This window comes from Hyperolius riggenbachi, chromosome 6, assembly GCF_040937935.1.
Source record: "Hyperolius riggenbachi isolate aHypRig1 chromosome 6, aHypRig1.pri, whole genome shotgun sequence".
Classification (NCBI taxonomy): Eukaryota; Metazoa; Chordata; class Amphibia; order Anura; family Hyperoliidae; genus Hyperolius; species Hyperolius riggenbachi.
The window spans coordinates 34,842,074-34,865,732 of NC_090651.1; the positions used below are offsets into that span (position 1 = coordinate 34,842,074).

Consider the following 23,659-nt stretch of genomic DNA (forward strand, 5'->3'; position numbering starts at 1 on the left):
TTGGCCACAGTCATTTTTTTTACAGGAAGTATAAGGAGGACATGATTTTCTGGGGGGTAAACAGTTAATTTTAAATGTAATTTTTTTGTGTTTTGTGATAAAAAAAATGTATGTACATATAGAGTTACTATTTGGCCACAGTCATTTTTTTTACAGGAAGTATAAGGAGGACATGATTTTCTTTTTTGTTCAGAAAGACCGCAGCCTGTCGGTTTTTCTACCGGGGACTTAGATCAATAAATGGGAACATTCATTGATCACCGGGTTAACGGGGGGTGGCATGGGAGCATGCGGGCGTGCGCGGGAGCGCGCAGCAGCAGCCTTATGGACGTGACAGTCACGTCCAAAAGGCCAAAATGGTTAAAAGGAAATAAATATGTCAGCCTTCATAGCAATCTTGCTACAGTTTCCCTTTAAATAATATCAGTGCAAGTAAAGAGTGATCCCGGTTATTGGAGCTTGGTCACGAGAGGCACGCATGTCCAAAAGCCCACGGGGTCGGCAATCTTATGGAGGGGACAGCGGCAGCCTGGAGGACAGCGGAAATTTTTATCGCTGGAGTAGATAGATTTCTAGGAGTTGGTAAAAACGAAAGTTTCAGTGAAAATAACGTAATTTTAAAAAGTGCTTAATTTTTACAATAATTATGTATAAATGATTTAGTCATTGTTTGCCCATTGTAAAATCTTTCCTCTCCCTGATTTACATTCTGACATTTATCACATGGTGACATTTTTACTGCTGGCAGTTGATGTCAGTGGAAAGAGATGGTGCATTTTTGGCAGTTGGAAACAGCTGTTGTTTCCCACCTGCAACAAGGCTCCCACAGTGTGATGTCAGCACCCTGGTGCTGACATCACACTATGGGAGGGGTTTCACCACAAAATCAGCCATACAGACCCCCCTGATTATCTATTCAAGAAAAGGTAACACTTTCTCATGGGAAATGGGGTATCAACTACTGATTGGGATGAAGTTCAGTCCTGGGTTCCTCTTTAACTTTTTTTTTTATATTACCTCAGGCCAAAAGAGGTTGTGTAAGCAGATGGGGCTTTTGTATTAGTACAAAACATGGAATCTTTTCATATAATAAAAGTTTGTTCTCCCTAGAACTGGGATATTTACCAACCTCCCCATCCCATATCTCCTGCGTACAGTGACATATGCAGAAGTAATGGAGCACACCTTATTCTTGGTGTTTGCGGCTAATGGCTTGCTATATAACTACTGATTAAGCACTGTACTGCTTCTAATAGCAGATAATAGCTGCCATTACTGTCACTGGTTCCCCCTGCCACCTGTATCATTGCATTTTGATAAGTCTCATCACTCTGCTTGCCTCCTGCTGTCATGTGCTCTAGTTATCGTTCCTAGCTGTCATTTCCATGCATGACTCACATAAGCACCCGCTTTATTAACCAAATAGAGACAGCATTGAACTGGCCAATTGTTGAAATCTGCTATCAGGAGCATAACTATAAATTGCTGAGCCTCCCCTTTCCCCACACAACCTTTGGATGGGCCTCCCAGCTTCTCCATGCCAGGTCAGGACCACCAGCAGTCACCCACACAGATTACAAAGAATTTAGAAACAGACTTAAAGGGATGCTTAAAGCCCCATCTACACTGTACGATTCTATTTACGATCCGATTAAATCCGACATGTCCGATCGGGATTCGATTCAATTCGATTTGCCATTGCAAAATCGAATTGAATCGAATCGAATTCAGATCGAATTCCGGCCTGGCCACGCGTCTGCTTCTTCGCGTTCCTGTCCGCAATAGCAGGATAGAGGGCGCTATTGCGGACAGGAACGTGTAGAAGCAGACGCGTGGCCAGGCCTATCGGGCCTTTAGCTGAAAACGAAAGTAGCTGGTGGCAGGGGACAGGAGGATCCGATCGAGACTGCGAGGGCACCGGACAGCTGCATGGGGCTGGTAGAAACCCCAGGTGAGTAAAACTCTTTTTTTTTCAGACTTAAGTGTCACTTTAAACGCAGTGACCAATAGAATTTATTTACAGTGGGATGCGAAAGTTTGGGCAACCTTTGTTAATCGTCATGATTTTCCGGTATACATGGTTGGTTGTTAGGATAAAAAATGTCAGTCAAATATAACATATAGGAGACACAGATATTTGAGAAGTGAAATTACGTTTATTGGTTTTACAGAAATTGCGCAATAATTGTTTAAATACAATTAGGGCGGTGCATAAATTCCAAAACCTTTAGAACTAATTATTGGAACTCAAATTGGCTTGGTAAGCTCAGTGACCCCTGACCTACATACACAGGTGAATCCAGTTATGAGAAAGGGGGTCAATTGTAAGTTTCCCTCCTCTTTTTATTTTCTCTGAAGAGTAGCAACATCGGGGTCTCAAAACAACTCTCAAATGACCTGAAGACAAAGATTGTTCACCATCATGGTTTAGGGGAAGGATACAGAAAGCTGTCTCAGAGATTTCAGCTGTCTGTTTCCACAGTTAGGAACATATTGAGGAAATGGAAGACCACAGGCTCAGTTCAAGTTAAGGCTCGAAGTGGCAGACCAAGAAAAATCTCGGCTAGACAGAAGGATGAATGGTGAGAACAGTCAGAGTCAACCCACAGATCAGTACCAAAGACCTACAACATCATTCTGCTGCAGATGGAGTCACTGTGCATCGTTCAACCATTCAGTGCACTTTACACAAGGAGATGCTGTATGTGATAGTAATGCAGAGGAAGCCTTTTCTCCACCCACAGCACATACAGAGCCGCTTGAGGTATGCTAAAGCACATTTGGACAAGCCAGCTTCATTTTGGAATAAGGTGCTGGACTGATGAAACTAAAATTGAGATATTTGTGCATAACAAGGGGCGTTATGCATGGAGGAAAAACAACACAGCATTCCAAGAAAAACACCTGCTACCTACAGTAAAATATGGTGGTGATTCCATCATGCTGTGGGGCTGTTTGGCCAGTGCAGGAACTGGGAATCTTGTCAAAGTTGCGGGACGCATGGATTCCACTCAGTATCAGCAGATTCTAGAGACCAATGTCCAGGAATCAGTGACAAAGCTGAAGCTGCGCCGAAACACTGCTCAAAATCCACTAAGGCATTCATGCAGAGGAACAAGTACAACGTTCTGGAATGGCCATCTCAGTCCCCTGACCAGAATAAAATTGAAAATCTGTGGTGTGAGTTAAAGAGAGCTGTCCATGCTCAGAAGCCATCAAACCTGAATGAACTAGAGATGTTTTGTAAAGAGGAATGGTCCAACATACCTTTAACCAGAATCCAGACTCTCATTGGAACCTACAGGAAGCGTTTACAGGCTGTAATTTCTTCAAAAGGAGGATCTACTAAATATTGATTTCATTTCTTTTTTTGTGGTGCCCAAATTTATGCACCTGCCTAATTTTCTTTACACAATTATTGCACACTTTCTGTAAATCCAATAAACTTCATTTCACTCAAATATCACTGTGTGTATATATGATATATTTAACGGACATTTTTTATCGTAACAATCAACAATCAAAGTTTGCCCAAACTTTCGCATCCCACTGTATTGTATTTATAAAGCGCCAGCATATTACGCAGCGCTAGACATTAGTTAAGGTTACAGACAATATTTATGGGTGACATACAGCAATATGACAATATAGGAATACAAGAAAAAACAGATCATGCAGCACAGTAAGAGTACAAGGTAATGCATAGTCAGTCACTGGAGGGGAGCATGGAGATTAGGCAAGTCGAGTTCACTCAAATGCATAGCATGGGTGCACAGTAATGCAGGTGCATGTTCAGGTAGGACACACAAGGAGGAGGACCCTGCCAAAGGCTTACAATCTAGAGGGAGAGGTAGGGACACGAAAGGTAGGGGACCAGAGTTCAGCTGCGGGTTCGGAGCACTTTTGAGGGGGGGGGGGGGGGGTAGGCAAGAGTGAAAAAGTGAGTTTTGAGGGCCTTCTTGAAGATGTTGAAGGAAGGGGCTGCATTAATGCGGAGAGGTAGGAAGTTCCATAGTGTTGGAGCAGCTCTTGAGAAGTCTTGGAGGCATGCATGGGATTGGGTGATGCGAGGAGGAGGGGGAGTCAGGCGAAGTTAATTGGAAGAGCGGAGTGAGAGGCTAGGTGTGTACCTCTGAGTAAGATCAGAAATGTAGCTTGGACAGATTTGTAGGTTAGACACAATATAATATACAGTTGTGCTCATAAGTTTGCATACCTTATAAACTGGTCTATGTATGAGAATATTTCCTGCAAGAAGATCTTGACTGATTTATCAGGTGACTTTTCTAAGTGGCTTGTCTTGATCAGCTTACACAGGAAGCAAAAGTTGGACAGGACCATGTGACGGTGATCAGCCAATCAGAGTATTAGCATTGATCACTCGATCATGTGCTTCTCCACAAATTCTCCTTGTAGCTTCTTTTACAGCGGATCTGAACTCAGAATTTCCTCGCTACTCTCAAAGATTCTCAACAGCATAATAACCTTTAAAGAAAAACGTTCCTTTGCTACAGCTGACACAAATCCTGAAATAAATTTGTTCTGTTTCTACTTCCTACTTTTATGGAAGCAGACATATTGTTAATATCCTGTGCTTTCAAATGAGCTTATGTGCCGTGGCAGTCAGGTGACACAGGGGAGAGATGAAATGACTTGTGATTAGACACAAATGAGGGAAAATTAGACAGGGTAAACTCTTTAAATACACACAGAGTGCATTTTTCTATGTTTTCCTTCTGTCCTGTACAAGAGTTCAGGTCCACTTTAATTGATCATCTTTATTACCTGCATTCTTTCCCTCTCTAACAGAGCCTGACCAGCTATGATGTGTGCAGCATTCTGCTCGGGACCTCCACCATGTTGGTCTGGTTGGGAGTTATCCGCTACTTGGGATTCTTTCGGAAATACAACGTAAGTACTCTTTGTTAACCTGCTGAGCGGTCTGGACGAGCTCAGCTCGTCCAACACCGCCAGAGGCTGCCGCTCAGGCCCTGCTGGGCCGATTTTCGTCAAATAAAGTGCAGCACACGCAGCCGGCACTTTGCCAGCCGCGTGTGCTGCCTGATCGCCGCCGCTCTGCAGCGATCCGCCGCGAGCAGCGGCGAGAGAGGGTCCCCCCAGCCGCCTGAGCCCAGCGTAGCCGGAACAAAAAGTTCCGGCCAGCGCTAAGGGCTGGATCGGAGGCGGCTGACGTCAGGACGTCGGCTGACGTCGATGACGTCACTCCGCTCGTCGCTATGGCGACGATGTAAGCAAAACAAGGAAGGCCGCTCATTGCGGCCTTCCTTGTTTATTCTGGGCGCCGGAGGCGATCGGAAGATCGCCTCCGGAGCGCCCTCTAGTGGGCTTTCATGCAGCCAACTTTCAGTTGGCTGCATGAAATAGTTTTTTTTTTATTTAAAAAAAACCCTCCCGCAGCCACCCTGGCGATTTAATCAGAACGCCAGGGTGGTTAAAGGATACCCGAAGTGACATGTGACATAATGAGATAGACATGTGTATGTACGGTGCCAAGCACAAAAATAACTATGCAGTGTTCCTTTTTTTCTTTCTCTGCCTGAAAGAGTTAAATATCAGGTATGTAAGTGGCTGACTCAGTCCTGACTCAGACAGGAAGTGACTACAGTGTGACCCTCACTGATAAGAAATTCCAACTATAAAACACTTTCCTAGCAGAAAATGGCTTCTGAAAGCAGGAAAGAGATAAAAAGGGAAATTTCTTATCAGTGAGGGTCACACTGTAGTCACTTCCTGTCTGAGTCAGGACTGAGTCAGCCACTTACATACCTGATATTTAACTCTTTCAGGCAGAGAAAGAAAAAAAGGAACATAGCCTAGTCATTTGTGTGCTAGGTACTGTACATACACATGTCTATCTCATCATGTCACATGTCGCTTCGGGTATCCTTTAAGGCCTCCTTCACACTTGCAAACGCAAATGGCCGTGCGATCGGAAATGTGAATGGGTCAGCATTGCTTAAAAATGCATGCAACAGTGCGATAAGGCATCACACAGCTGCGCAGCACATGTAGTGTGGACATCATGCAGGACGCACTACATATGCGTTGCCGAAATGCGCACAACAGCGCGTATAGTGTGAACAAGGCCCAAGGTGTCTATTAACAATCCAAATTGTCAGTGGGATTGATGCGCTAAAGATCTGGTATTTCCGATCTATATACGATCTAAATTTCATGATTTCCATCAGAAATGCTAGTTTCAATAGATTTTCATTAGATTCCATGCTTATTAAATGTCTAATCTATGAAAACAGTTGTGTAGTCTATTCGCACCTTTAACCAGGCTGACAGTGTGCTGTGTGTAGCCATGGTGGGGAAAGGAGCACACTGGGGGTTTCAAACATCATATAACATACCTGGAACTCTGTGAGCTCAGCTGTTTTATCATTTTGGAATTGGTATCAGTGCCGTAGCAGCACAAGTGGACTGGGCCATATACACCACTCTGCAATGAGGATGTTTTCACAAGTTTCACTTATGAAATGAATGGGGTAGTGTAGACACACACACGCACACACACACACACAGGGCCGGATTTAGGTCAAGTCCACCTAGGCCATGGCCTAAGGCACCACAGGAGCAAGGACACCAAAGCAGCAGGCTGAACTGGTGCAGCATTTGCAAGCTTGCAAATGCTGCAATGCAGGGAGATCAGATGAGCGCCTTACCGCGGTACTCTGCTGTTAGCCGCCTGTGCAGCAACCACACTGCTCTCTGTGCTCGTTTGCATTGTGGCCATCGGCTATGGACTTGGGGAAGAGGAAGCTTCAGCACTGGAGACGAGCGGAGAAATGAGTGACACTGATGGCTGCTGCGGTGTGAAGGCCAGCTGGCTACCTATACAAAAAGGTGGGGGTGTGGGAAAAGGAGGGATTAAGGGAGTCATCTGGCTACCTATACTGGAGTGAAAGGGGGGAGGAGTCATCTGGCTACACATACTAGAGGGAAGGGGGGAGGAGTCATCTGGCTACCTGTACTAGAGGGAAGGGGGAGGAGTCATCTGGCTACCTATACTGGGGGGGGGGGGGGTCATCAGGCTACCTATACTAGAGGGAAGGGAGAGGGGTCATCCCACTATCTATACTGAAGGAGGGCAGCTGGTAACAGTGGCCTAGGGCGGTAAAGAGTACAAATCCGGCCCTGCGCACACTCTCTCTCTCTCTCTCTCTCTCCTCCCCACATTGTTCATTAAGTCAGCATCTATTCACCTATTCAGGAGGAGAAAAGGGCAATATAAGAGCAGGAACCTCCCCCTTGTGTTTCCTTTCAGTTTTGGAGATGTTCAAACTACACATCAATGTACTCGTTTCACTGGATGTCCTGATTGTACAGTGTGTTGAACAGCTCCCCTTTATTGTATGTTTTTGCTTTATGTAAAGCACCCAAATTAAAGCAAATCTGTAGTGATAAAAAAGTCAGCTGCTTACCTATGGAGGGGGAAGGCTCTGGTTCCTATTGAGCCTTCCCTGTCCTCTCTCGATGTTGTCGTTCCCTCGCTGTTCCCCGATGAAGTTACGCCGCCTCCGAAGATGGGCATCTCCATACTGCGCATGCGTGCGAGTACAGGCTCTTGCATGCGCTCTACGGAGCTGCCAGTCTTCAGGAGCATTCACAAAGCATTCCGAGGGTCCCCGAAGGCGCATTCGACCAGTTAGGTAAAGAGGAACTCCAGTGAAAATAATGTAATAAAAAAAAGTGCTTCATTTTTACAATAATTATGTATAAATGATTTAGTCAGTGTTTGCCTAATGTAAAATATTTTAAATCCCTGATTTACATTCTGACATTTATCACATGGTGACATTTTTACTGCTGGCAGGTGATGTAGCTGCTGCATGCTTTTTTGGCAGTTGGAAACATCTGTAAACAGCTATTTCCCACAATGCAACAAGGTTCACAGACAGGAAACGGCCAGGCGTACCATGGAGTTTTTTGTGGGAAGGGTTTCACCACAATATCAGTCATACAGCGCCCCCCTGATGGTCTGTTTGGGAAAAGGAATAGATTCCTCATGTAAAAGGGGGTATCAGCTACTGATTGGGATAAAGTTCAATTCTTGGTTGGAGTTTCTCTTTAGTTATATGTATTCAACGGGTGTGACAGCACTGTACTGAAGAGGCCGAAAGATGACCAGGAAGGCTCCTTAGGATCTAGTTTTCCCTCTCCATAGGTGAGTATTGTTGGAGTATCACCAGGATTACTACCTAAGCTGCAGTATAGTAAAACTACCACAATAGGTCACTGTGTGTAAAACATCATATTAATCTTTATGGGATTGTTATTTCCTGTATTCACTTTGTATTCTCTCTGTTCTAAGCAAGCTGCACTTCTTGATGGTGTTGTATGATATATCTCTGCATGTTTTTTTCTTCAGTAAACAGTTCTAACTTGTTATACCGGGTGCCTATCTGTGTGCACAAAACAATATGCTCCAGCAAGTATTAGACTTTTTTCCCCCCTCGCTTTAGTTTTACATTAAACACCATTGTTTGCCACAGATCCTGATCCTGACGCTCAGAGCTGCCCTGCCGAACGTGATGCGCTTCTGCTGCTGTGTGGCCATGATCTACTTGGGCTACTGCTTCTGCGGCTGGATTGTCCTGGGACCGTATCACACCAAGGTGAGCGAGCAGCATGGTAAGGCAAGGCTGGCTCCCAGTACGGCTTTGCTTTTCTAATGACAGTCCCTCTTATTCTCCTGCAGTTCCGCTCTTTGAATATGGTGTCTGAATGCCTTTTCTCCCTCATGAACGGGGATGACATGTACACCACCTTCTCCATCATGCAGCAGAAGAGCTTCCTGGTGTGGCTGTTCAGCCGGATCTACCTCTACACCTTCATCAGTCTGTTCATCTACATGGTCCTCAGCCTCTTCATCGCACTCATTACAGACACCTATGATACCATTAAAGTAAGCGGTATTCTGCATGTTACAGAGGTGAATTATAGAGGCACTGTAGTGACACATAGCAGAAGGCAGTAACTTGTTCAGAATACCCACTTGTATGGTATTTTCAGGCCCGGCCCACCCATGACGCCAAGTGAGGAGATGTTAGCAGATAGATCCCTCTCTAATCAGAGATCAGACAGGGATCTATCTGCTGGCTATGTCCGGTGTATGGCCACCTTCAAATACTCACCGAAGAATAGGGAAGGCTCTGGATCCCACAGTGGCTCCCCAATCCTCCTTCCGTCTGCTCGTTCCACCACTGTCCTCCTGGGGAAATAATCCAAGTAGAATGTTTGAATACGCCTTCATGTCTCCTCAGAACTCTTTAAAAAAAAGTACTTGTGACCAGTAGCATACCTAGGAAATTTGACACCCGGTGCTGATTATTTACAGACCCCCCCCCCCCTCCCCCCCCCCCCCAACAACCAATTTTTTATGGGAGAGTTGATGGGTTGGGGCACCGAGCGTTTGCATGCTGCAGATTTTGGGGGATTTTAGGGGAAAAGGTGTCATCAGGATGTGGATGGAGCTAACCGTTATGAAACTCTGTACTCTATACAGTGCTGTAGAAGATGTCAGTGCTATATAAATACACAATAATTATATGGTAGGACATTACACTATGACTATGGTTGGATTAGCGTTTGAGCTCCTCTGAGAACAGTCAGTGACATGACTATGTACTCTGGTAAGTGCTGCAGAAGATGTCAGTGCTATATAAACACACAATAATAATATGGTAGGACATTAGACTATGACAATGTTATGATTAGATTGTGAGCTCCTCTGAGGACAGTCAGAAAAGAGGGACATACAAAAGAGGGGGATACATGGGAGGAGGGGCGATAAAGAGGTAGATGCACAAGACAGAGAACCTGGTGGGAGAAGAGAAATGGCAGGAAGACCTCTCACCAGGACTGCAGACATCACCAGTGCTGTTTGGCAGGGACATGCTGTTAAAAGAAGCCAGTGGAATCTGAAAAGAGTAAAAGGTCATGGGGAAGACAACAGGGTGGGAGGGGAAGCTAAGAAAAGATTAGATAAGATTACCTGCAATCAAGCTAATCTAAATTGCCTGGAGCTTGTTTCTCTGCTCAATACAGAAATAGGCTGTCAGTACCTGTATCACTGGCTTCTGCAACAACAGACTGCCCTGCATTATTGATTAATTACTCTGATCAGGATAAATAATTAACAGTCCAGCAGCCAGTGCACATGGCTACTAATGACAGGCAACTTCTGAAGCACTAAACACATCCTATTTAGGAAAGGGTTCTATACAGTAAGGGCCCTTTTCCACTTGCAGTCGCTAGCGTTCACGCTGAACGCTAGCGATTGCTGAATCACAATTACCGGCGATTCCCCGACGTTCACGGCCGCGATTTTGCTATGCTATGCACGGCATAGCAAAATCGCGGCAAATATAGCTCCGCCGCGCGTTCGCGTTCCCGTAAAAAGCGAATCGTGGTAGTGGAAATGACCTACCGCGATTCCTATGTTAAAAAGCAAACCGTAGCGATTGTAAAATCGCTAGCGGTTTGCGTTTTTGCGATTCAGCCAGCGCAAACGCGCTGGTGGAAAAGGGCCCTTAGAGTGATTAAGACCCAAATACCTATGTAACTATCCTGCCACCTTTCCCTGCTAATGTCCCAGCTGCAGCACAGCAATCATTCTCTCTACTCACCCTGCTGCTCTGCACACTCACTCACTGCAGGCTGTATGTAGAGAGTGAGGAGACACATTGCCCCCCACAGGACAGGAAGGGGGAGGGGTGCTACATCTAGTGCAGGAAGTAGTACAGTCCCCTGCACTGCCTGCTGCTGTCTTTCTGAATGTTGCCCAAACTATGAGAAAAGGTCCCAGGTGGAAGAACACAGTGGCTGGGCACCACAGCGGCACCTCTAGCCATGGCTACACCTGGGGCTGTGAGCACCTGCAGCCTTGTGGTAGGTACGCCACTGCTTGTGTCCTTCTTAAAGGGGCACTATTGCTAAATTCATCTTTTTTAGACCCTTTAACATACATATGTCTTGTTAAAGTAATGTTATGGCACAGTATATAGTCTAATATAAATGTAATTGTTCACTGACAATAATGATTTATAGCCAGGCAGTCACGTCAGTAGCTTTAGCTTGCCGACGCCAATGCAGACTATTCCATTGTATAGTAGGGAGGCATCTGTTATTGGTGGTAGAGCTGCCGTTATTTGCCTCCCCTCTGGCCAGCTCATTTACCTTGTTCCACCTTGTAACTGCACTAACGTGCAGTTACTCTGCTCACAGCAGCCGCCGTAAAGCGTAGGACGCAGCCTCCTCCGTACAGCGCTGGCTGTGTGTTGATACGCTGCCCGGCCGCTAAGGACTGCGCAGTTGAGAAGCCGGCCGGGTTGCCATAGAAACGGACAACAATAGGTGTCCGTTTCATTGCCAGCTTAGCGAAAGGGGTCCTTGGCGGCCGGGCAGCGTATCAACACACAGCGCACACAGCCAGCGCTGTACGGAGGAGGCTGCGTCCTACGCTTTACGGCGGCTGCTGTGAGCAGAGTAACTGCACGTTAGTGCAGTTACAAGGTGGAACAAGGTAAATGAGCTGGCCAGAGGGGAGGCAAATAACGGCAGCTCTACCACCAATAACAGATGCCTCCCTACTATACAATGGAATAGTCTGCATTGGCGTCGGCAAGCTAAAGCTACTGACGTGACTGCCTGGCTATAAATCATTGTTGGCAGTGAACAATTACATTTATATTAGACTATATACTGTGCCATAACATTACTTTAACAAGACATGTATGTTAAAGGGTCTAAAAAAGATGAATTTAGCAATAGTGCCCCTTTAAGTTGACTGGATCTGCAGTGTGCATGCCCGAGTGCGGTCGGGCATGCGCAATACAGATGCACCTGTCTTCGGAAGCACTTGCGGATGCAACTGCTTCTGAAACCTTCTCAGGAGTCCCGAAGGGATGGAAATCGAACAGGGGACAGTGGTGGAAAGAGAGGACCCGGAGAGTACAGGGAATAGGTGAGTAGCAGAAGCCAATATTACTATGGGCACCTATGGCAGCGCCCAATCTTCCATGGCAACTCCGGTGCCCAAATTTCCTGCTCCTGGCACATCATCTAAAAGGAAATCAGCCGCAGCAGAGATTGTATATCATTCCTATCAGGCCGGGGCAACTCCACCTGGACTGTAAGACACAGAAACTCTTTTTTTCCCCTTTGCTGTCAACTTCTTGAACGCCATCCATGCACTCCCTCCCCCACCTGTGTCTCTTCCCCCCCTTCCTTTAGGTTATGGAGAATCTGACTGCGAAGCACTGTAAATGCACTGTACCTCTACTGTGTCACTACCTCTTTGGTGTGTAGTCTGCACAGACTTATCGTTATTGTTTTGCATTGTATATTGTATACATATGAGCTATGTATGCGCCAAACCCAATTCCGGGCATGATCCAGTCATGCTTGGCAAAATAAATGATCCTGATTCTGATATTCCTCTTACTTACAAAATCTGTCCAGGTGAACATCCTGGACTTGTTCTATAAATGAGCTTGGAACACACATGGCCAGATTACCCAGATCACTGACATCCCCGGTTAAATAAACATGACTGTGCTGAGGTCAGCTTTGTATCGTACACAAGGGCGGAACACGTTGTCCTTCATCTTCTCTGCCTTGTTCCCGGGGGAAGACCTCACTGTTATTTATTCGCTGCGGCTGAATTTAAGTTACAAGACGTAGACATAATTCAGAAATCCTCATTCCGTGCCTGTGCCAGTACGGATACGTCGCAGATCGCTCTTATTTGATTCCATCACAGATTGCGGTTTGTCATTTTTCCTATGACTTGCACCTGATGTTATATACACTGTGTGCCTCTGAGGAAGCGGCTTTTGGCGGTGAAACACGTTAGGCAGTCTTTTTGTGAATAGGATTTCTGAATTATGTCTACGCCTTGTATCCACAATCTGGAAGACTTGTGATTTGAAAAATAAAGAGTAAATATGTTTCCAGTAACCAGCACAACTGTCCTCTTCGTGTTTACTATTTACCTGCATCAATGTTTTACTTCAGCTAACATCTGGAAATATGCCTGAAGAAGGGGACAAGATCCCAGAAAGCTTACTTACTTTAACTTTATCAGTAAGCCATTAAAAGGTATTACTTTTACAAGACTTTGTTTTTTTCTACCAACATACTAAAGAATAAAGAGTGAAACTGTTCCTTTAAAAAACCCACTTCTCTTGTTTGGGCTTTTGCATATATTGTGTACTGCTTTGGGGTGGAACCGCACTATCTGTATTTTGTTCAGACTATTCTGAATTTAAAGGGGTTCTCTTGGGGGTTTTTTTAAATAAAAACGGACACTTACCTGGGGCTTCTACCAGTCCCCTGAAGTTGTAATGTCTCATGTCGTCCTCCTACAATCCTCGGTTCCCCGCCGCCGGGCCCGGTAATATATTCACCTAACAAGACGAATAATGCTCGCTCCCACGCGTCATCGGGAGCTTACTGCGCAGGCACGGCCGCGCAGCCACAGTGGGTCTCAGATACCGATCAGACCAGGACCGGCGGCGGAGAACGGCGGATCGTTGGAGGACGGTGGGGGACATTACAGTTTCAGGGGGCTGGTTGAAGCCCCAGGTAAGTGTCTGTTTTTATTTTAAAACCCCCCAAGAGAACCCCTTTAAAGAGGAACTTCAGCCTAAACAAACATAGAGTCATTAAGTTACATTAGTTATGTTAATTAAAATAGATAGGTAATATAATCTCTTCTCCACCTTGTTTTAAAAGAACAGGCAAATGTTTGTGATTTCATGAAGCAGCCATCTTTTTGGTTGAAAGGAGGTGACAGGAAGCATGAGACACAGTTCCAACTGTCCTGTGTGCTGATCACCCCTCCCAGTTGCTAGGCACCGTGAATAACAACATAGGAAATCCCATCATGCTTTGCACAGCATCAGGGAAAAAAGCCCGGGCAGTTTTCTTTGATGGGGCGGAGCTTAAAGGAATACTTAAGTCATTTTAAAAAAAATGACTTTTACTCACCTGGGGCTCTCCTCAGCCCCCTGCAGCTGAACGGTGCCCTCGCCGTGTCCCTCCGATGCGGCTGGTCTCGCCGGCGGCCACTTCCTGTTTGGCCGTCACCGGCCGACAGGCTGTGAACGCGGCTGATTATCCGCGTCCCCGGACGCAATAGCAATGTAGAAGGCGCTATTGCGTCCGGGGACGCGGATAATCAGCCGCGTTCACAGCCTGTCGGCCGGTGACGGCCAAACCGGAAGTGGCCGCCGGCGAGACCAGCCGCATCGGAGGGACACGGCGAGGGCACCGTTCAGCTGCAGGGGGCTGAGGGGAGCCCCAGGTGAGTAAAAGTCATTTTTTTTAAATGACTTAAGTATTCCTTTAAGCTTTTGTGCAGCTAAAAATAAGGCTTATGTAAGAAAAACAAAGTTCTGATGCTGTGAAACTGTTAAAGAAACACCAAGCCTTTTCAGTGCTGCTGAGTGGATTTTTAGTCTAGAGGTACACTTTAAGTTATGTTAGGAACTGATTACTTTGAAAATACCAAACTTTATTACTCAATAAATTGACAACAAAACACCAAAACAATGTGACATTTTTATCCTCTGTAGAGTTACCAGAAAGACGGTTTTCCTGAGTCGGAACTTCACAGCTTTGTGTCTGAGTGTAAAGATCTGCCGACCTCCGGCGCCTACAGAGAATATGAGGATGTGTCCGGGATTTGCTGCTGCACACGGTAAGCACTGATCACATGCTCTTAACCACTTCAGTACCGACATATAAAACCCGAGCAGTAAACCCGTGCAGAGCAGTCATATAGCACTGCGCTCCCCAGCCATGCTATAGGACATAAGCACGGTAGCAAGGCGCCCAAGCGGACATACTGTGCGTGCTCAGCGTAGCATGCCCAGGTCAGAGGGCATCGACCAGGAAGAAGATTACTTGGATCACTGCTGGAGAACAGAGGGAGACGCCGGGTCATGGGAGGTGCGGTAAGCATCCACACAACTCCGCATACACACATTAAGTGTCCTTTTTAAAATTTAATTACTGCTTAGGTATCCTTTAAAGAGAACTGTAACAAAAAAAAGTTCCCCTGGGGCGTACTCACCTGGGTAGGGGGAGGCCTCAGGGTCTCAATGAGGCTTCCCCCTCCCCTGTAGCTGCAGGCAATCCAACGCTGGCTCCCCCAAAGTCTCTGGCAATCCTGGCTTGACAAGCTACACTTACTTACCTTCCCTGGCTCCAGCGGGTGGCGTTGTTGCGGCGGGTGGCGCTGTTGCGGACGGACAGAGATCGGCTATTTCCTCCTATCTCCGAGCGGAGAGACGATCCTGCGCTGGAGCCGGGAAGGTAAATATTTACATTCCCGCCGTTCCGGTAGCTTTTTCGGACATGGGAGAATGGGGGAAGCCTCGATAGGATCCGGAGGCTTCCCCACCCGAGGTGAACTCACAGGACACAGGAGGATGGGGGAAGCCTCGATAGGATCCGGAGGCTTCCCCACCCCGGGGAACTTTTTCTCGTTACAGGTTTTCTTTAAAGCATACAGGTGAAAGTGGAAAAATTAGAATATCGTGCAAAAATAAATTTATTTCAGTAAGTTATTTATTTATTTATTGTATTTATAAAGCGCCAACATATTACGCAGCGCTGGACATTAGTTAGGTTACAGACAATGTTTAGGGGTGACATACAGCAATATGACAATACAGGAATTACAATTATAAATTGACTTAAAAGGTGAAACTAATATATGAAATAGGAACCCTGCACATATGAAGTGGGAGGCATACAGAGGCTGCCATATTTATTTCCTATTAAAGGACAACTGTAGTGAGAAGAATATGGAGGCTGCCATATTTATTTCCTTTTAAACAATACCAGTTGATTGGCAGCCCTGCTGGTCTATTTGGCTGCAGTTTTGTTTGAAGCAAAAAAAGACTGGGTCTCTACCTGGATTTTTAGGCCAATTGGCCAATTTTATTTTGCGAATACCGCAGTGCAAAAGCACAACGTTTAGACCTGATGGTCTTTTTCAAGTGCTTATAAATCCAGGTAGAAACCCAGTCTTTTTTTTGCTTTGGACTGTTGCTACACCCCTGGTGGATACGGGTGTGGACTGGTTGTCTCCCTGGTGCTGTGTTAAGCTTGGGTTGCAGCATTAAGGCTTTGTACATTACCTTGCAGTTGTGTTTGAGTCACACTAGAAACAAGCATGCAGCTAATCTTGTCAGATCTGACCATAATGTCAGAAGCACCTGATCTGCTACATCCTTGTTCAGGATCTATGGCTAAAGTATTAGAGGCAGAGGATCAGCAGGATAGCCAGGCAATGTGTATTGCTTAAAAGCAAATAAATATGTCCGCCTCCATATCTCTCTCACTACATTTGTCCTTTAAACAATACCATTTGCTCATCAGTCCTGCTGATCTTTCATGCAGTGGTGTCTGAATCACACACCTGAAACAAGCATGCGACTAATCCAGTCAGACTTCAGTCAGAAACATCTGAGCTGCATGCTTGTTCAGGGGCTATGGCTACAAGTATTAGCAGAGGATCAGTAGGACAGCCAGGCAATTTGCATTGTTTAAAAGGAAATAATAAATATGCCAGCCTCCATATCCTTCTCATTTTCAGTGTCCTTTAACCTTTAGACGACCGCTCCACGCCAATCAGTGTGGACGCAGCAGCAGCCCCAGGACCGCCTAACGCCAATCGGCGTGCAGTCCTGGGGGCGGAGTTTGCAGGGTATCACACGCGTCGATGCGCACGCATCCCCACTTTAATGACGGAGCTCTGCTCCGCCTTCAGTGTCCTATCGGCGATCACCGCTAGGAGTCTGTTAGACGGCAAAACGCCATCTATTAAGACTGTACAGCACTGCGATCTAAGGCAGTGCTGTACTGGGGACACCCATGTGACATTTATATAACAGTACAAAAATTGGTCTATGCACACCTTTTTAAGTGAGGACGTGACCCACCGGGCCTACCACGCATCCATGCCGGAATAAGTGTGATCCGGCCACCGTCCAACACCATCACCGTGCGGAGACCATGGGCACATGCATCTGGGCTGCACAAACTGGAGATGTTGGAGGGCAGCTAAGTGGACATCGCTACATCTACACTGGAGGAATAAAGTGCAGTGCCCAAGTGACGTGATAAAACCGATGCCATTAATCGCAGGTATATGCTAAACACATGATGCTTTGATGCTGCATGCCCCCCAACCGTCCCGTTTTCGTCGGGACTGTCCCGATTTGGGGGGGCTCTCCCGGTATGATCCCCCCAAGTCCCGGGCGGCAGTGGGCAGACAGGTTAAAAAAATGATCAAGGCGCCAGCCACGCCTAAGTGGGATGTGGGATGCCGGCAATACATTACTACCTCCCTCCCTCCCTTGGAATCTGCCCCCCTGTTTCCCCCTACCCTGCTAGCAGAGTGTGCAGCTGAGCGGAGCAGGTTGACATCTTACCGGTGTCCATCCATGCGTACCGGTATCCGACTTCACTCTGCTTCCTGTGACGTCACAGGAAGCCAGATGCCAGTATGCATGGATAGACGCCGGTAAGATGACAGCCCGCTCCGCTGTGCACTCTGGTAATGGGGGGGACACAGGGGGGCAGATTCCAAGGTAGGGAGGAAGGGAGGTAGTAATGCATTGCCGGCATCCCGCATCGCACTTAGGCGCGGCTGGTGCCTCGATCATTTTTTTTACCTTCTACAGTGGCACCCTCCTCCCTACCCACGGGCACCCTCACCCTTCTCCCCACCCACGGGTACCCTCACCCTCCTCCCCACCCAAGGGCACCCTCACCCTCCTCCCCACCCAAGGGCACCCTCACCCTCCTCCCCACCCAAGGGCACCCTCACCCTCCTCCCCACCCAAGGGCAGGGTATATGAGGGATATATTTATTAAAAAATATAAGTGCATTGATATTAATTTAAAAAAAAATCTTCAAAAAAACTTTATGGTAGGCGTCACTAGGGGGTGTGTTGGGGGTGTTGTTAGGGGTGTGGCCTGTGTCCCGATTTCTAATTTTAAAATGTTGGGAGGTATGATGCTGTATCCACTGCCAGGCCAGTATAACGCTGCTGCTGCTAACAGCCAATTGCATGACTGGTCTTCACTGCGGGTGAAAGAGGTACTTGATGTCCGGCCACAGTGCAAATTGTTGGACTATCACTAGTTGGAAGTGCATGTATCATACCAGGCACGGCTGCTTCGCATACTGTTAGGCTGTAACAAGCATTTGCTGCTTGATCTGTACAGCATACTTGCTTCTGCTTCCTGTGCATCTGCAGTTGGAAGGTTGAAAATCAAGGATATATCGGATGTTATATAGGCTAACGCTATATACAAAAGCAAAGTTGAGAATACACATGGACTCTATCCCCATCAGGGGGAGGCAGCTGCTGTATGCATGGAGTTAGCATGGGTGACTGTTTGTTTGAGCAGTGTGTGGCCGCTTGACTGCAGGGACATTGAGTCTGCATGACCGCCGCCCCTGTAAGCAAGTATAGCCCAGAAAAATATACTGCGGTGAATTGTTGGCCCCTAAGTGGTTTTAATTATCTTTCTGCGCAGAAAAATATTTTTAATATTTGTACTGAGTTGTGACTCCTCTAGTGTGTTGTATCACCAAGATTAATTGTGTAATAAAATTTCCCGAAATTTGTTCACTTAAAAAGGTGTGCATAGACCAATGTTTGTACTGCTGTTATATAAGTTTGATCAGGGTTGCACGAATATGGCGATCGATAAATAATTGAACATAGTGGGAACTTCACAGATAATATTTGTGGCAGCAAGACATGCGTGATTTCTATATAAACATCCATGTGACATGGCTGTTCCCCTGGGTGACTCAGAAGTGATCCGCTGTCATAGGCTGAAGCCTATGACAGCCGATCACGGTGATTGGCTGGCGGGAGAGAGGGGTGGGAGGAAATAATAAAAAAAAGCAACATTTTAAAAAAAAATAAATACAATAAATATTTGTATATAAAAAAAAAAATCCCACCAGTGATCAGAGCCCACCAACAGAGAACTCTGTTGGTGGGCAGAAAGGGGGGGGGGGAGAATCACTTGTTCACTTGTGTGCTGAGTTGTGCGGCCTTGCAGCAAGGCTGTAAAGCTGAAGTGGCCTATTTGGTGAATAGGCCTGGTCTTTAGGGGGGTTTAACACTGTGGTCCTTAAGTGGTTAAGAGGCGATATTAATGTTTCGTTTTTTTATCATTATGCCCCGTAGAGTACGCTGTGCTGATGATTGTCTCCTCATTTTACAGGTAGAATGAATTTTCTTCAAGCTGAATTTGGAAAACCAATAACCTCAGAAGGACAAGCTGATTATATCTTTTGAAAACAATGAAAAATCTGTTAAATTATATTATTTAAGCGGAAGAGACTTATTTCATATTCCAGGACTCGTGGCCCTGGCTGAGCACACATTCCCATCATTAGATCTATTGGTGGCGCTAGGCTCTTCAGTTAGTATACAGCCCAAACATGACTGCACAGACTTGTGTGATGTCACGTGTCCCACCTCCTGGGCCTGGGATGGGTCATGTGACTTTACAGATGTGGCGCTGGGCTCTTCAGTTAGTATACAGCCCAAACATGACTGCACAGACTTGTGTGATGTCATGTGTCATTCTCCCGCCTCCTGGGCCTGGGATGGGTCATGTGACTCTACAGATGTGGCGCTGGGCTCTTTAGTTAGTATACAGCCCAAACATGACTATACAGACTTGTGTGATGTCATGTGTCATTCTCCCGCCTCCTGGGCTTGGGATGGGTCATGTGACTCTACAGATGTGGCGCTGGGCTCTTTAGTTCGCATACAGCCCAGTCATGACTGTACAGACTTGTGTGATGTCATGTGTCATTCTCCCGCCTCCTGGGCCTGGGATGGGTCATGTGACTCTACAGATGTGGCCCTGGGCTCTTTAGTTCGCATACAGCCCAGACATGACTGTACAGACTTGTGTGATGTCATGTGTCATTCTCCCGCCTCCTGGGCCTGGGATGGGTCATGTGACTCTACAGATGTGGCGCTGGGCTCTTTAGTTCGCATACAGCCCAAACATGACTGTACAGACTTGTGTGATGTCACTGTCCCACCTCCTGGACCTGGGATGGGGCATGTGACTCTACAGATGTGGCGCTGGGCTCTTTAGTTCGCATACAGCCCAGACATGACTGTACGGACTTGTGTGATGTCACGTGTCACTGCCCCACCTACTGGACCTGGGATGGGGCATGTGACTCTACAGATGTGGCGCTGGGCTCTTTAGTTCGCATACAGCCCAAACATGACTGTACAGACTTGTGTGATATCACTGTCCCACCTCCTGGGACTCTAGAGAAGCGTCAGGTAGAGGTGATTTATATTCACACTAGAAACTCTCAGACTGAAATGAACAGGATGGATCTCCCTCTTCATATATCTATCACCAACAGCAGTGGTAAAAAATGGAGGAAGAAAAACGCATTGGATGGAACATATGACATCTGTATCAGAATCCATTTCCAAGATTCCATAAACCATTCCAAGCAGGGCTAATGTTTGGGCAATAGGTGGATGAAGGGGAGGTCAGGGTCCATCTGCACCTATGGCACAAAAGCTATTTCTTTAAGTGTTTTGCTGCCTTTTCTTAGCCTTGGTCCTAGCGCTTTCCTGATGTTCAGAAACCCCATACAGGCGCCAGGGTGAAACACGATATAGAATGCCAGACCAAATCCGAAAACATGTTCAATGAATGGCATGCACATTTAGAAGGCGTTCCTCTGAGATGCAATTGGTGTTTTACTCTTAGCAGGATTATCCACCAGGCAACCTAGTCAAGTGCCTGGGGCCTAACTGGTGTGAAGGGGCTCAGTTGCCACCTTCTCTGACTCTCCCACCTCAAATTACCTTAGGCTTATACACTTATCTAAATACATCTAATTTGCAGTCCAAAGATCTCAGCTTACTGACTGCAGAAACATGAAGTCCGAATGTTGGAACTTAATTTAGGATTTGATTTCAGGAACACACGATAGAGCACAAGCTCCAACATTTGGACTTTATCAAGTTACTATTTTGATTAGGGGCCCATTTCATCTCGACCCTTACTTCCCTAGAAGCAAAGTGACCGTCTCGTGTGGCAAACTACCAAGTAAATGAGCGCTAAGATACACATGTGAATAAGGCTCTTGCATACCTTCAGAGTTGTACACCCAAAACAGTTATTTTTGAAATGTTCTGAAATTTCCAGTCATTCGATAATTTCCAGCATGATCTACTTCTGATCAAGAAAAGGATCGATTTTGAGTTCAGTTCTGCACAAAATAGATCCCTAACTCGACCGGAAGTAGTTGGGACAAGCTAGAAATGATCAAACTATGGCAATTTTCCCATCGCTTCGACAGGTAAATTGCATGGTGGGTATCAGGCATAACATTACAGGAGCAGGGATGTACTGGCAGCTGTGCTAATGCCCATCACTCCCCCTCGTTATCCTCTCTGCCCCTCCGATCTTACCTAAATGCCCCCTGGCAGCCTCTTCCAGGTCACAGGAGTCGGGTATTAGTGCACAGTCGCTGGCCTGGTTGCGCTTGTCCTACATCGCACCTGTGGCTGGGAGTGCATGCGCATGATGTCACGACTACGTCATGCGCATGCGCAGAACGCTCCCAGCCGCGGGCACCTGCTGTAGAACGCACGCAGCCAGGCCAGTGCCGTGCACTAACGCCCAACTGCAGTGACCCAGAAGAGGCTGCCAGGGGGCATTTAGGTAGGATCGGATGGGCAGAGAGGAGGATGGGGGGACAGGTGTGCATCAGGACAGCTGCCAATACATGCCTGCTCCCCCTGTTTTTACTACTTAGTTTGCATCTGGTGTCCTTTAACCTTTTGAGGACCGGCTGTCTAATCCCCCCCCCCCCTTAAAGGGATACTGTAGGGGGGTCGGGGGAAAATGAGCTGAACTTACCCGGGGCTTCTAATGGTCCCCCGCAGACATCCTGTGCCCGCGCAGCCACTCACCGATGCTCTGGCCCCGCCTCCGGTTCACTTCTGGAATTTCTGACTTTAAAGTCAGAAAACCACTGCGCCTGCGTTGCCGTGTCCTCGATCCCACTGATGTCATCAAGAGCGCACAGCGCAGGCCCAGTATGGTCTGTGTCTGCGCAGTACACTCCTGGTGACATCAGCGGGAGCGAGGACACGGCAACGCAGGCGCAGTGGTTTTCTGACTTTAAAGTCAGAAATTCCATAGGTGAACTGGAGGCGGGTCCGGAGCATCGGTGACTGGCTGCATGGACACAGGATGTCTGCGGGGGACCATTAGAAGCCCCGGGTAAGTTCAGCTCATTTTCCCCCGACCCCCCTACAGTATCCCTTTAAGGACCAGGCGGTTTTTCATGCGGGGGGACGGGGCACATTTGGAGGGGGGGTCAGGCAGCCAGATCCCTACTGTGGGCGGGTAGACTTGGCGTCCCTCCTGTAGCCATGTGTCCCCCTGTAGCTGGCAGCCTATACTCACCTCCCAGGCTCCAGCGCTGAGCAGCTGGGGACACCTCCGCTCTCGCCGACATCTCCGCTAGTACTGCCGCTAAGTTACGGGTCGCGGCTTGATGACGTCATTAAGCCCCGACCCGGGACTTACGTAAGAGCAAGCGGCGATGCTGGCGAGAGCAGAGGAGGGGCGCCGATTGTGGTGGGAACGACAGGGAGGTGAGTGGATCCTCTTCTTTCCCCCCTACCGCCGCAGCTCTTATGGTGATCATTACGATCCGCCAGGAATCGTGATAAGAATCCATACACGATGGCTTCTGATCACTGAGGGGAGATGTCAGCTGTCATATGACAGCTTATTCTCGCCTCTCGGGTGCGCATGATCGCGTCGGGAGCGGAATTGGTGGGTGGCGTAGATCCTACGCCGCATCAGAGTTATGCGGCAACAAGTGCGGCGTAGGATCTATGCCATTGGTCCTCAATAGGTTAAGGTTTTCTTTATTCATTAACCTCCCTGGCAATCTATTAAAACCGCCAGGGGGCAGCGCAGCACTTTTTTTTTTTAAAATCATGTAGCTAGCCTAGCTCTAGCTACATGATAGCCGCTGTGCAGCAACATCCCCCCACCCCTTCTGATCGCCTTTGGCGATCAGAGCAAACAGGAAATCCCGTTCAGAACGGGATTTCCTGTTTGGCTTCCCCGTCGCCATGGCAACGATCAGGATGACGTCATCCACGTATGGCGTCGGAGGGAGTCCCGATCCACCCCATAGCGCAGCCTGGCGGTGATTGGCCAGGCTGCGCAAGGGGTCTGGTGCGGGCCTCTAACGTGGCGGGTAGCGGCGAATCGGCGGCAATCGGAACAAACACGCAGCTAGTAAAAAGTGAGCAAATCGGCCCACCAGGGCCTGAGCTACCCACCGCAGCGGCTTAGCCCGAGCTCAGAGCTCACCCCTATTAGCAGTGTTCGACCTACAGGTTGAATAATGCTTTCTGCCGCCGCCGGAGGCTTCGGGAGCAGAATGCTTCCAATGACGGGTGGCTCCATGTAGTGTATGTGTGAGCTCGCATGAGCGCAGTACGGAGTCACCCATCTTCAGGTGCGCTCGGACTCCTAAAGCCTCCTGTAGCGGGAGATTTGAACGGAGGAGCCAGCG

The 23,659-nt window shown here is 47.3% G+C and overlaps 1 protein-coding gene across 5 annotated transcripts in view; it reads left to right on the top strand.

The window, feature by feature from the left end:
* The window catches only part of LOC137520777 (mucolipin-3-like), a 71,450-nt gene extending 52,059 nt beyond the window's left edge, over positions 1-19,391 (top strand). For all 5 annotated transcript variants that reach the window (XM_068239124.1, XM_068239123.1, XM_068239122.1 and 2 more), the window contains exons 11-15: positions 4,810-4,911; positions 8,520-8,642; positions 8,726-8,932; positions 14,607-14,731; positions 19,291-19,391. In XM_068239124.1, coding sequence (XP_068095225.1) covers positions 4,810-4,911; positions 8,520-8,642; positions 8,726-8,932; positions 14,607-14,731; positions 19,291-19,294 — 561 coding nt within the window. In that variant the 3' untranslated portion in view covers positions 19,295-19,391. The remainder of the gene's footprint in view (positions 1-4,809; positions 4,912-8,519; positions 8,643-8,725; positions 8,933-14,606; positions 14,732-19,290) is intronic.
* Positions 19,392-23,659: the final 4,268 nt, after the last annotated feature.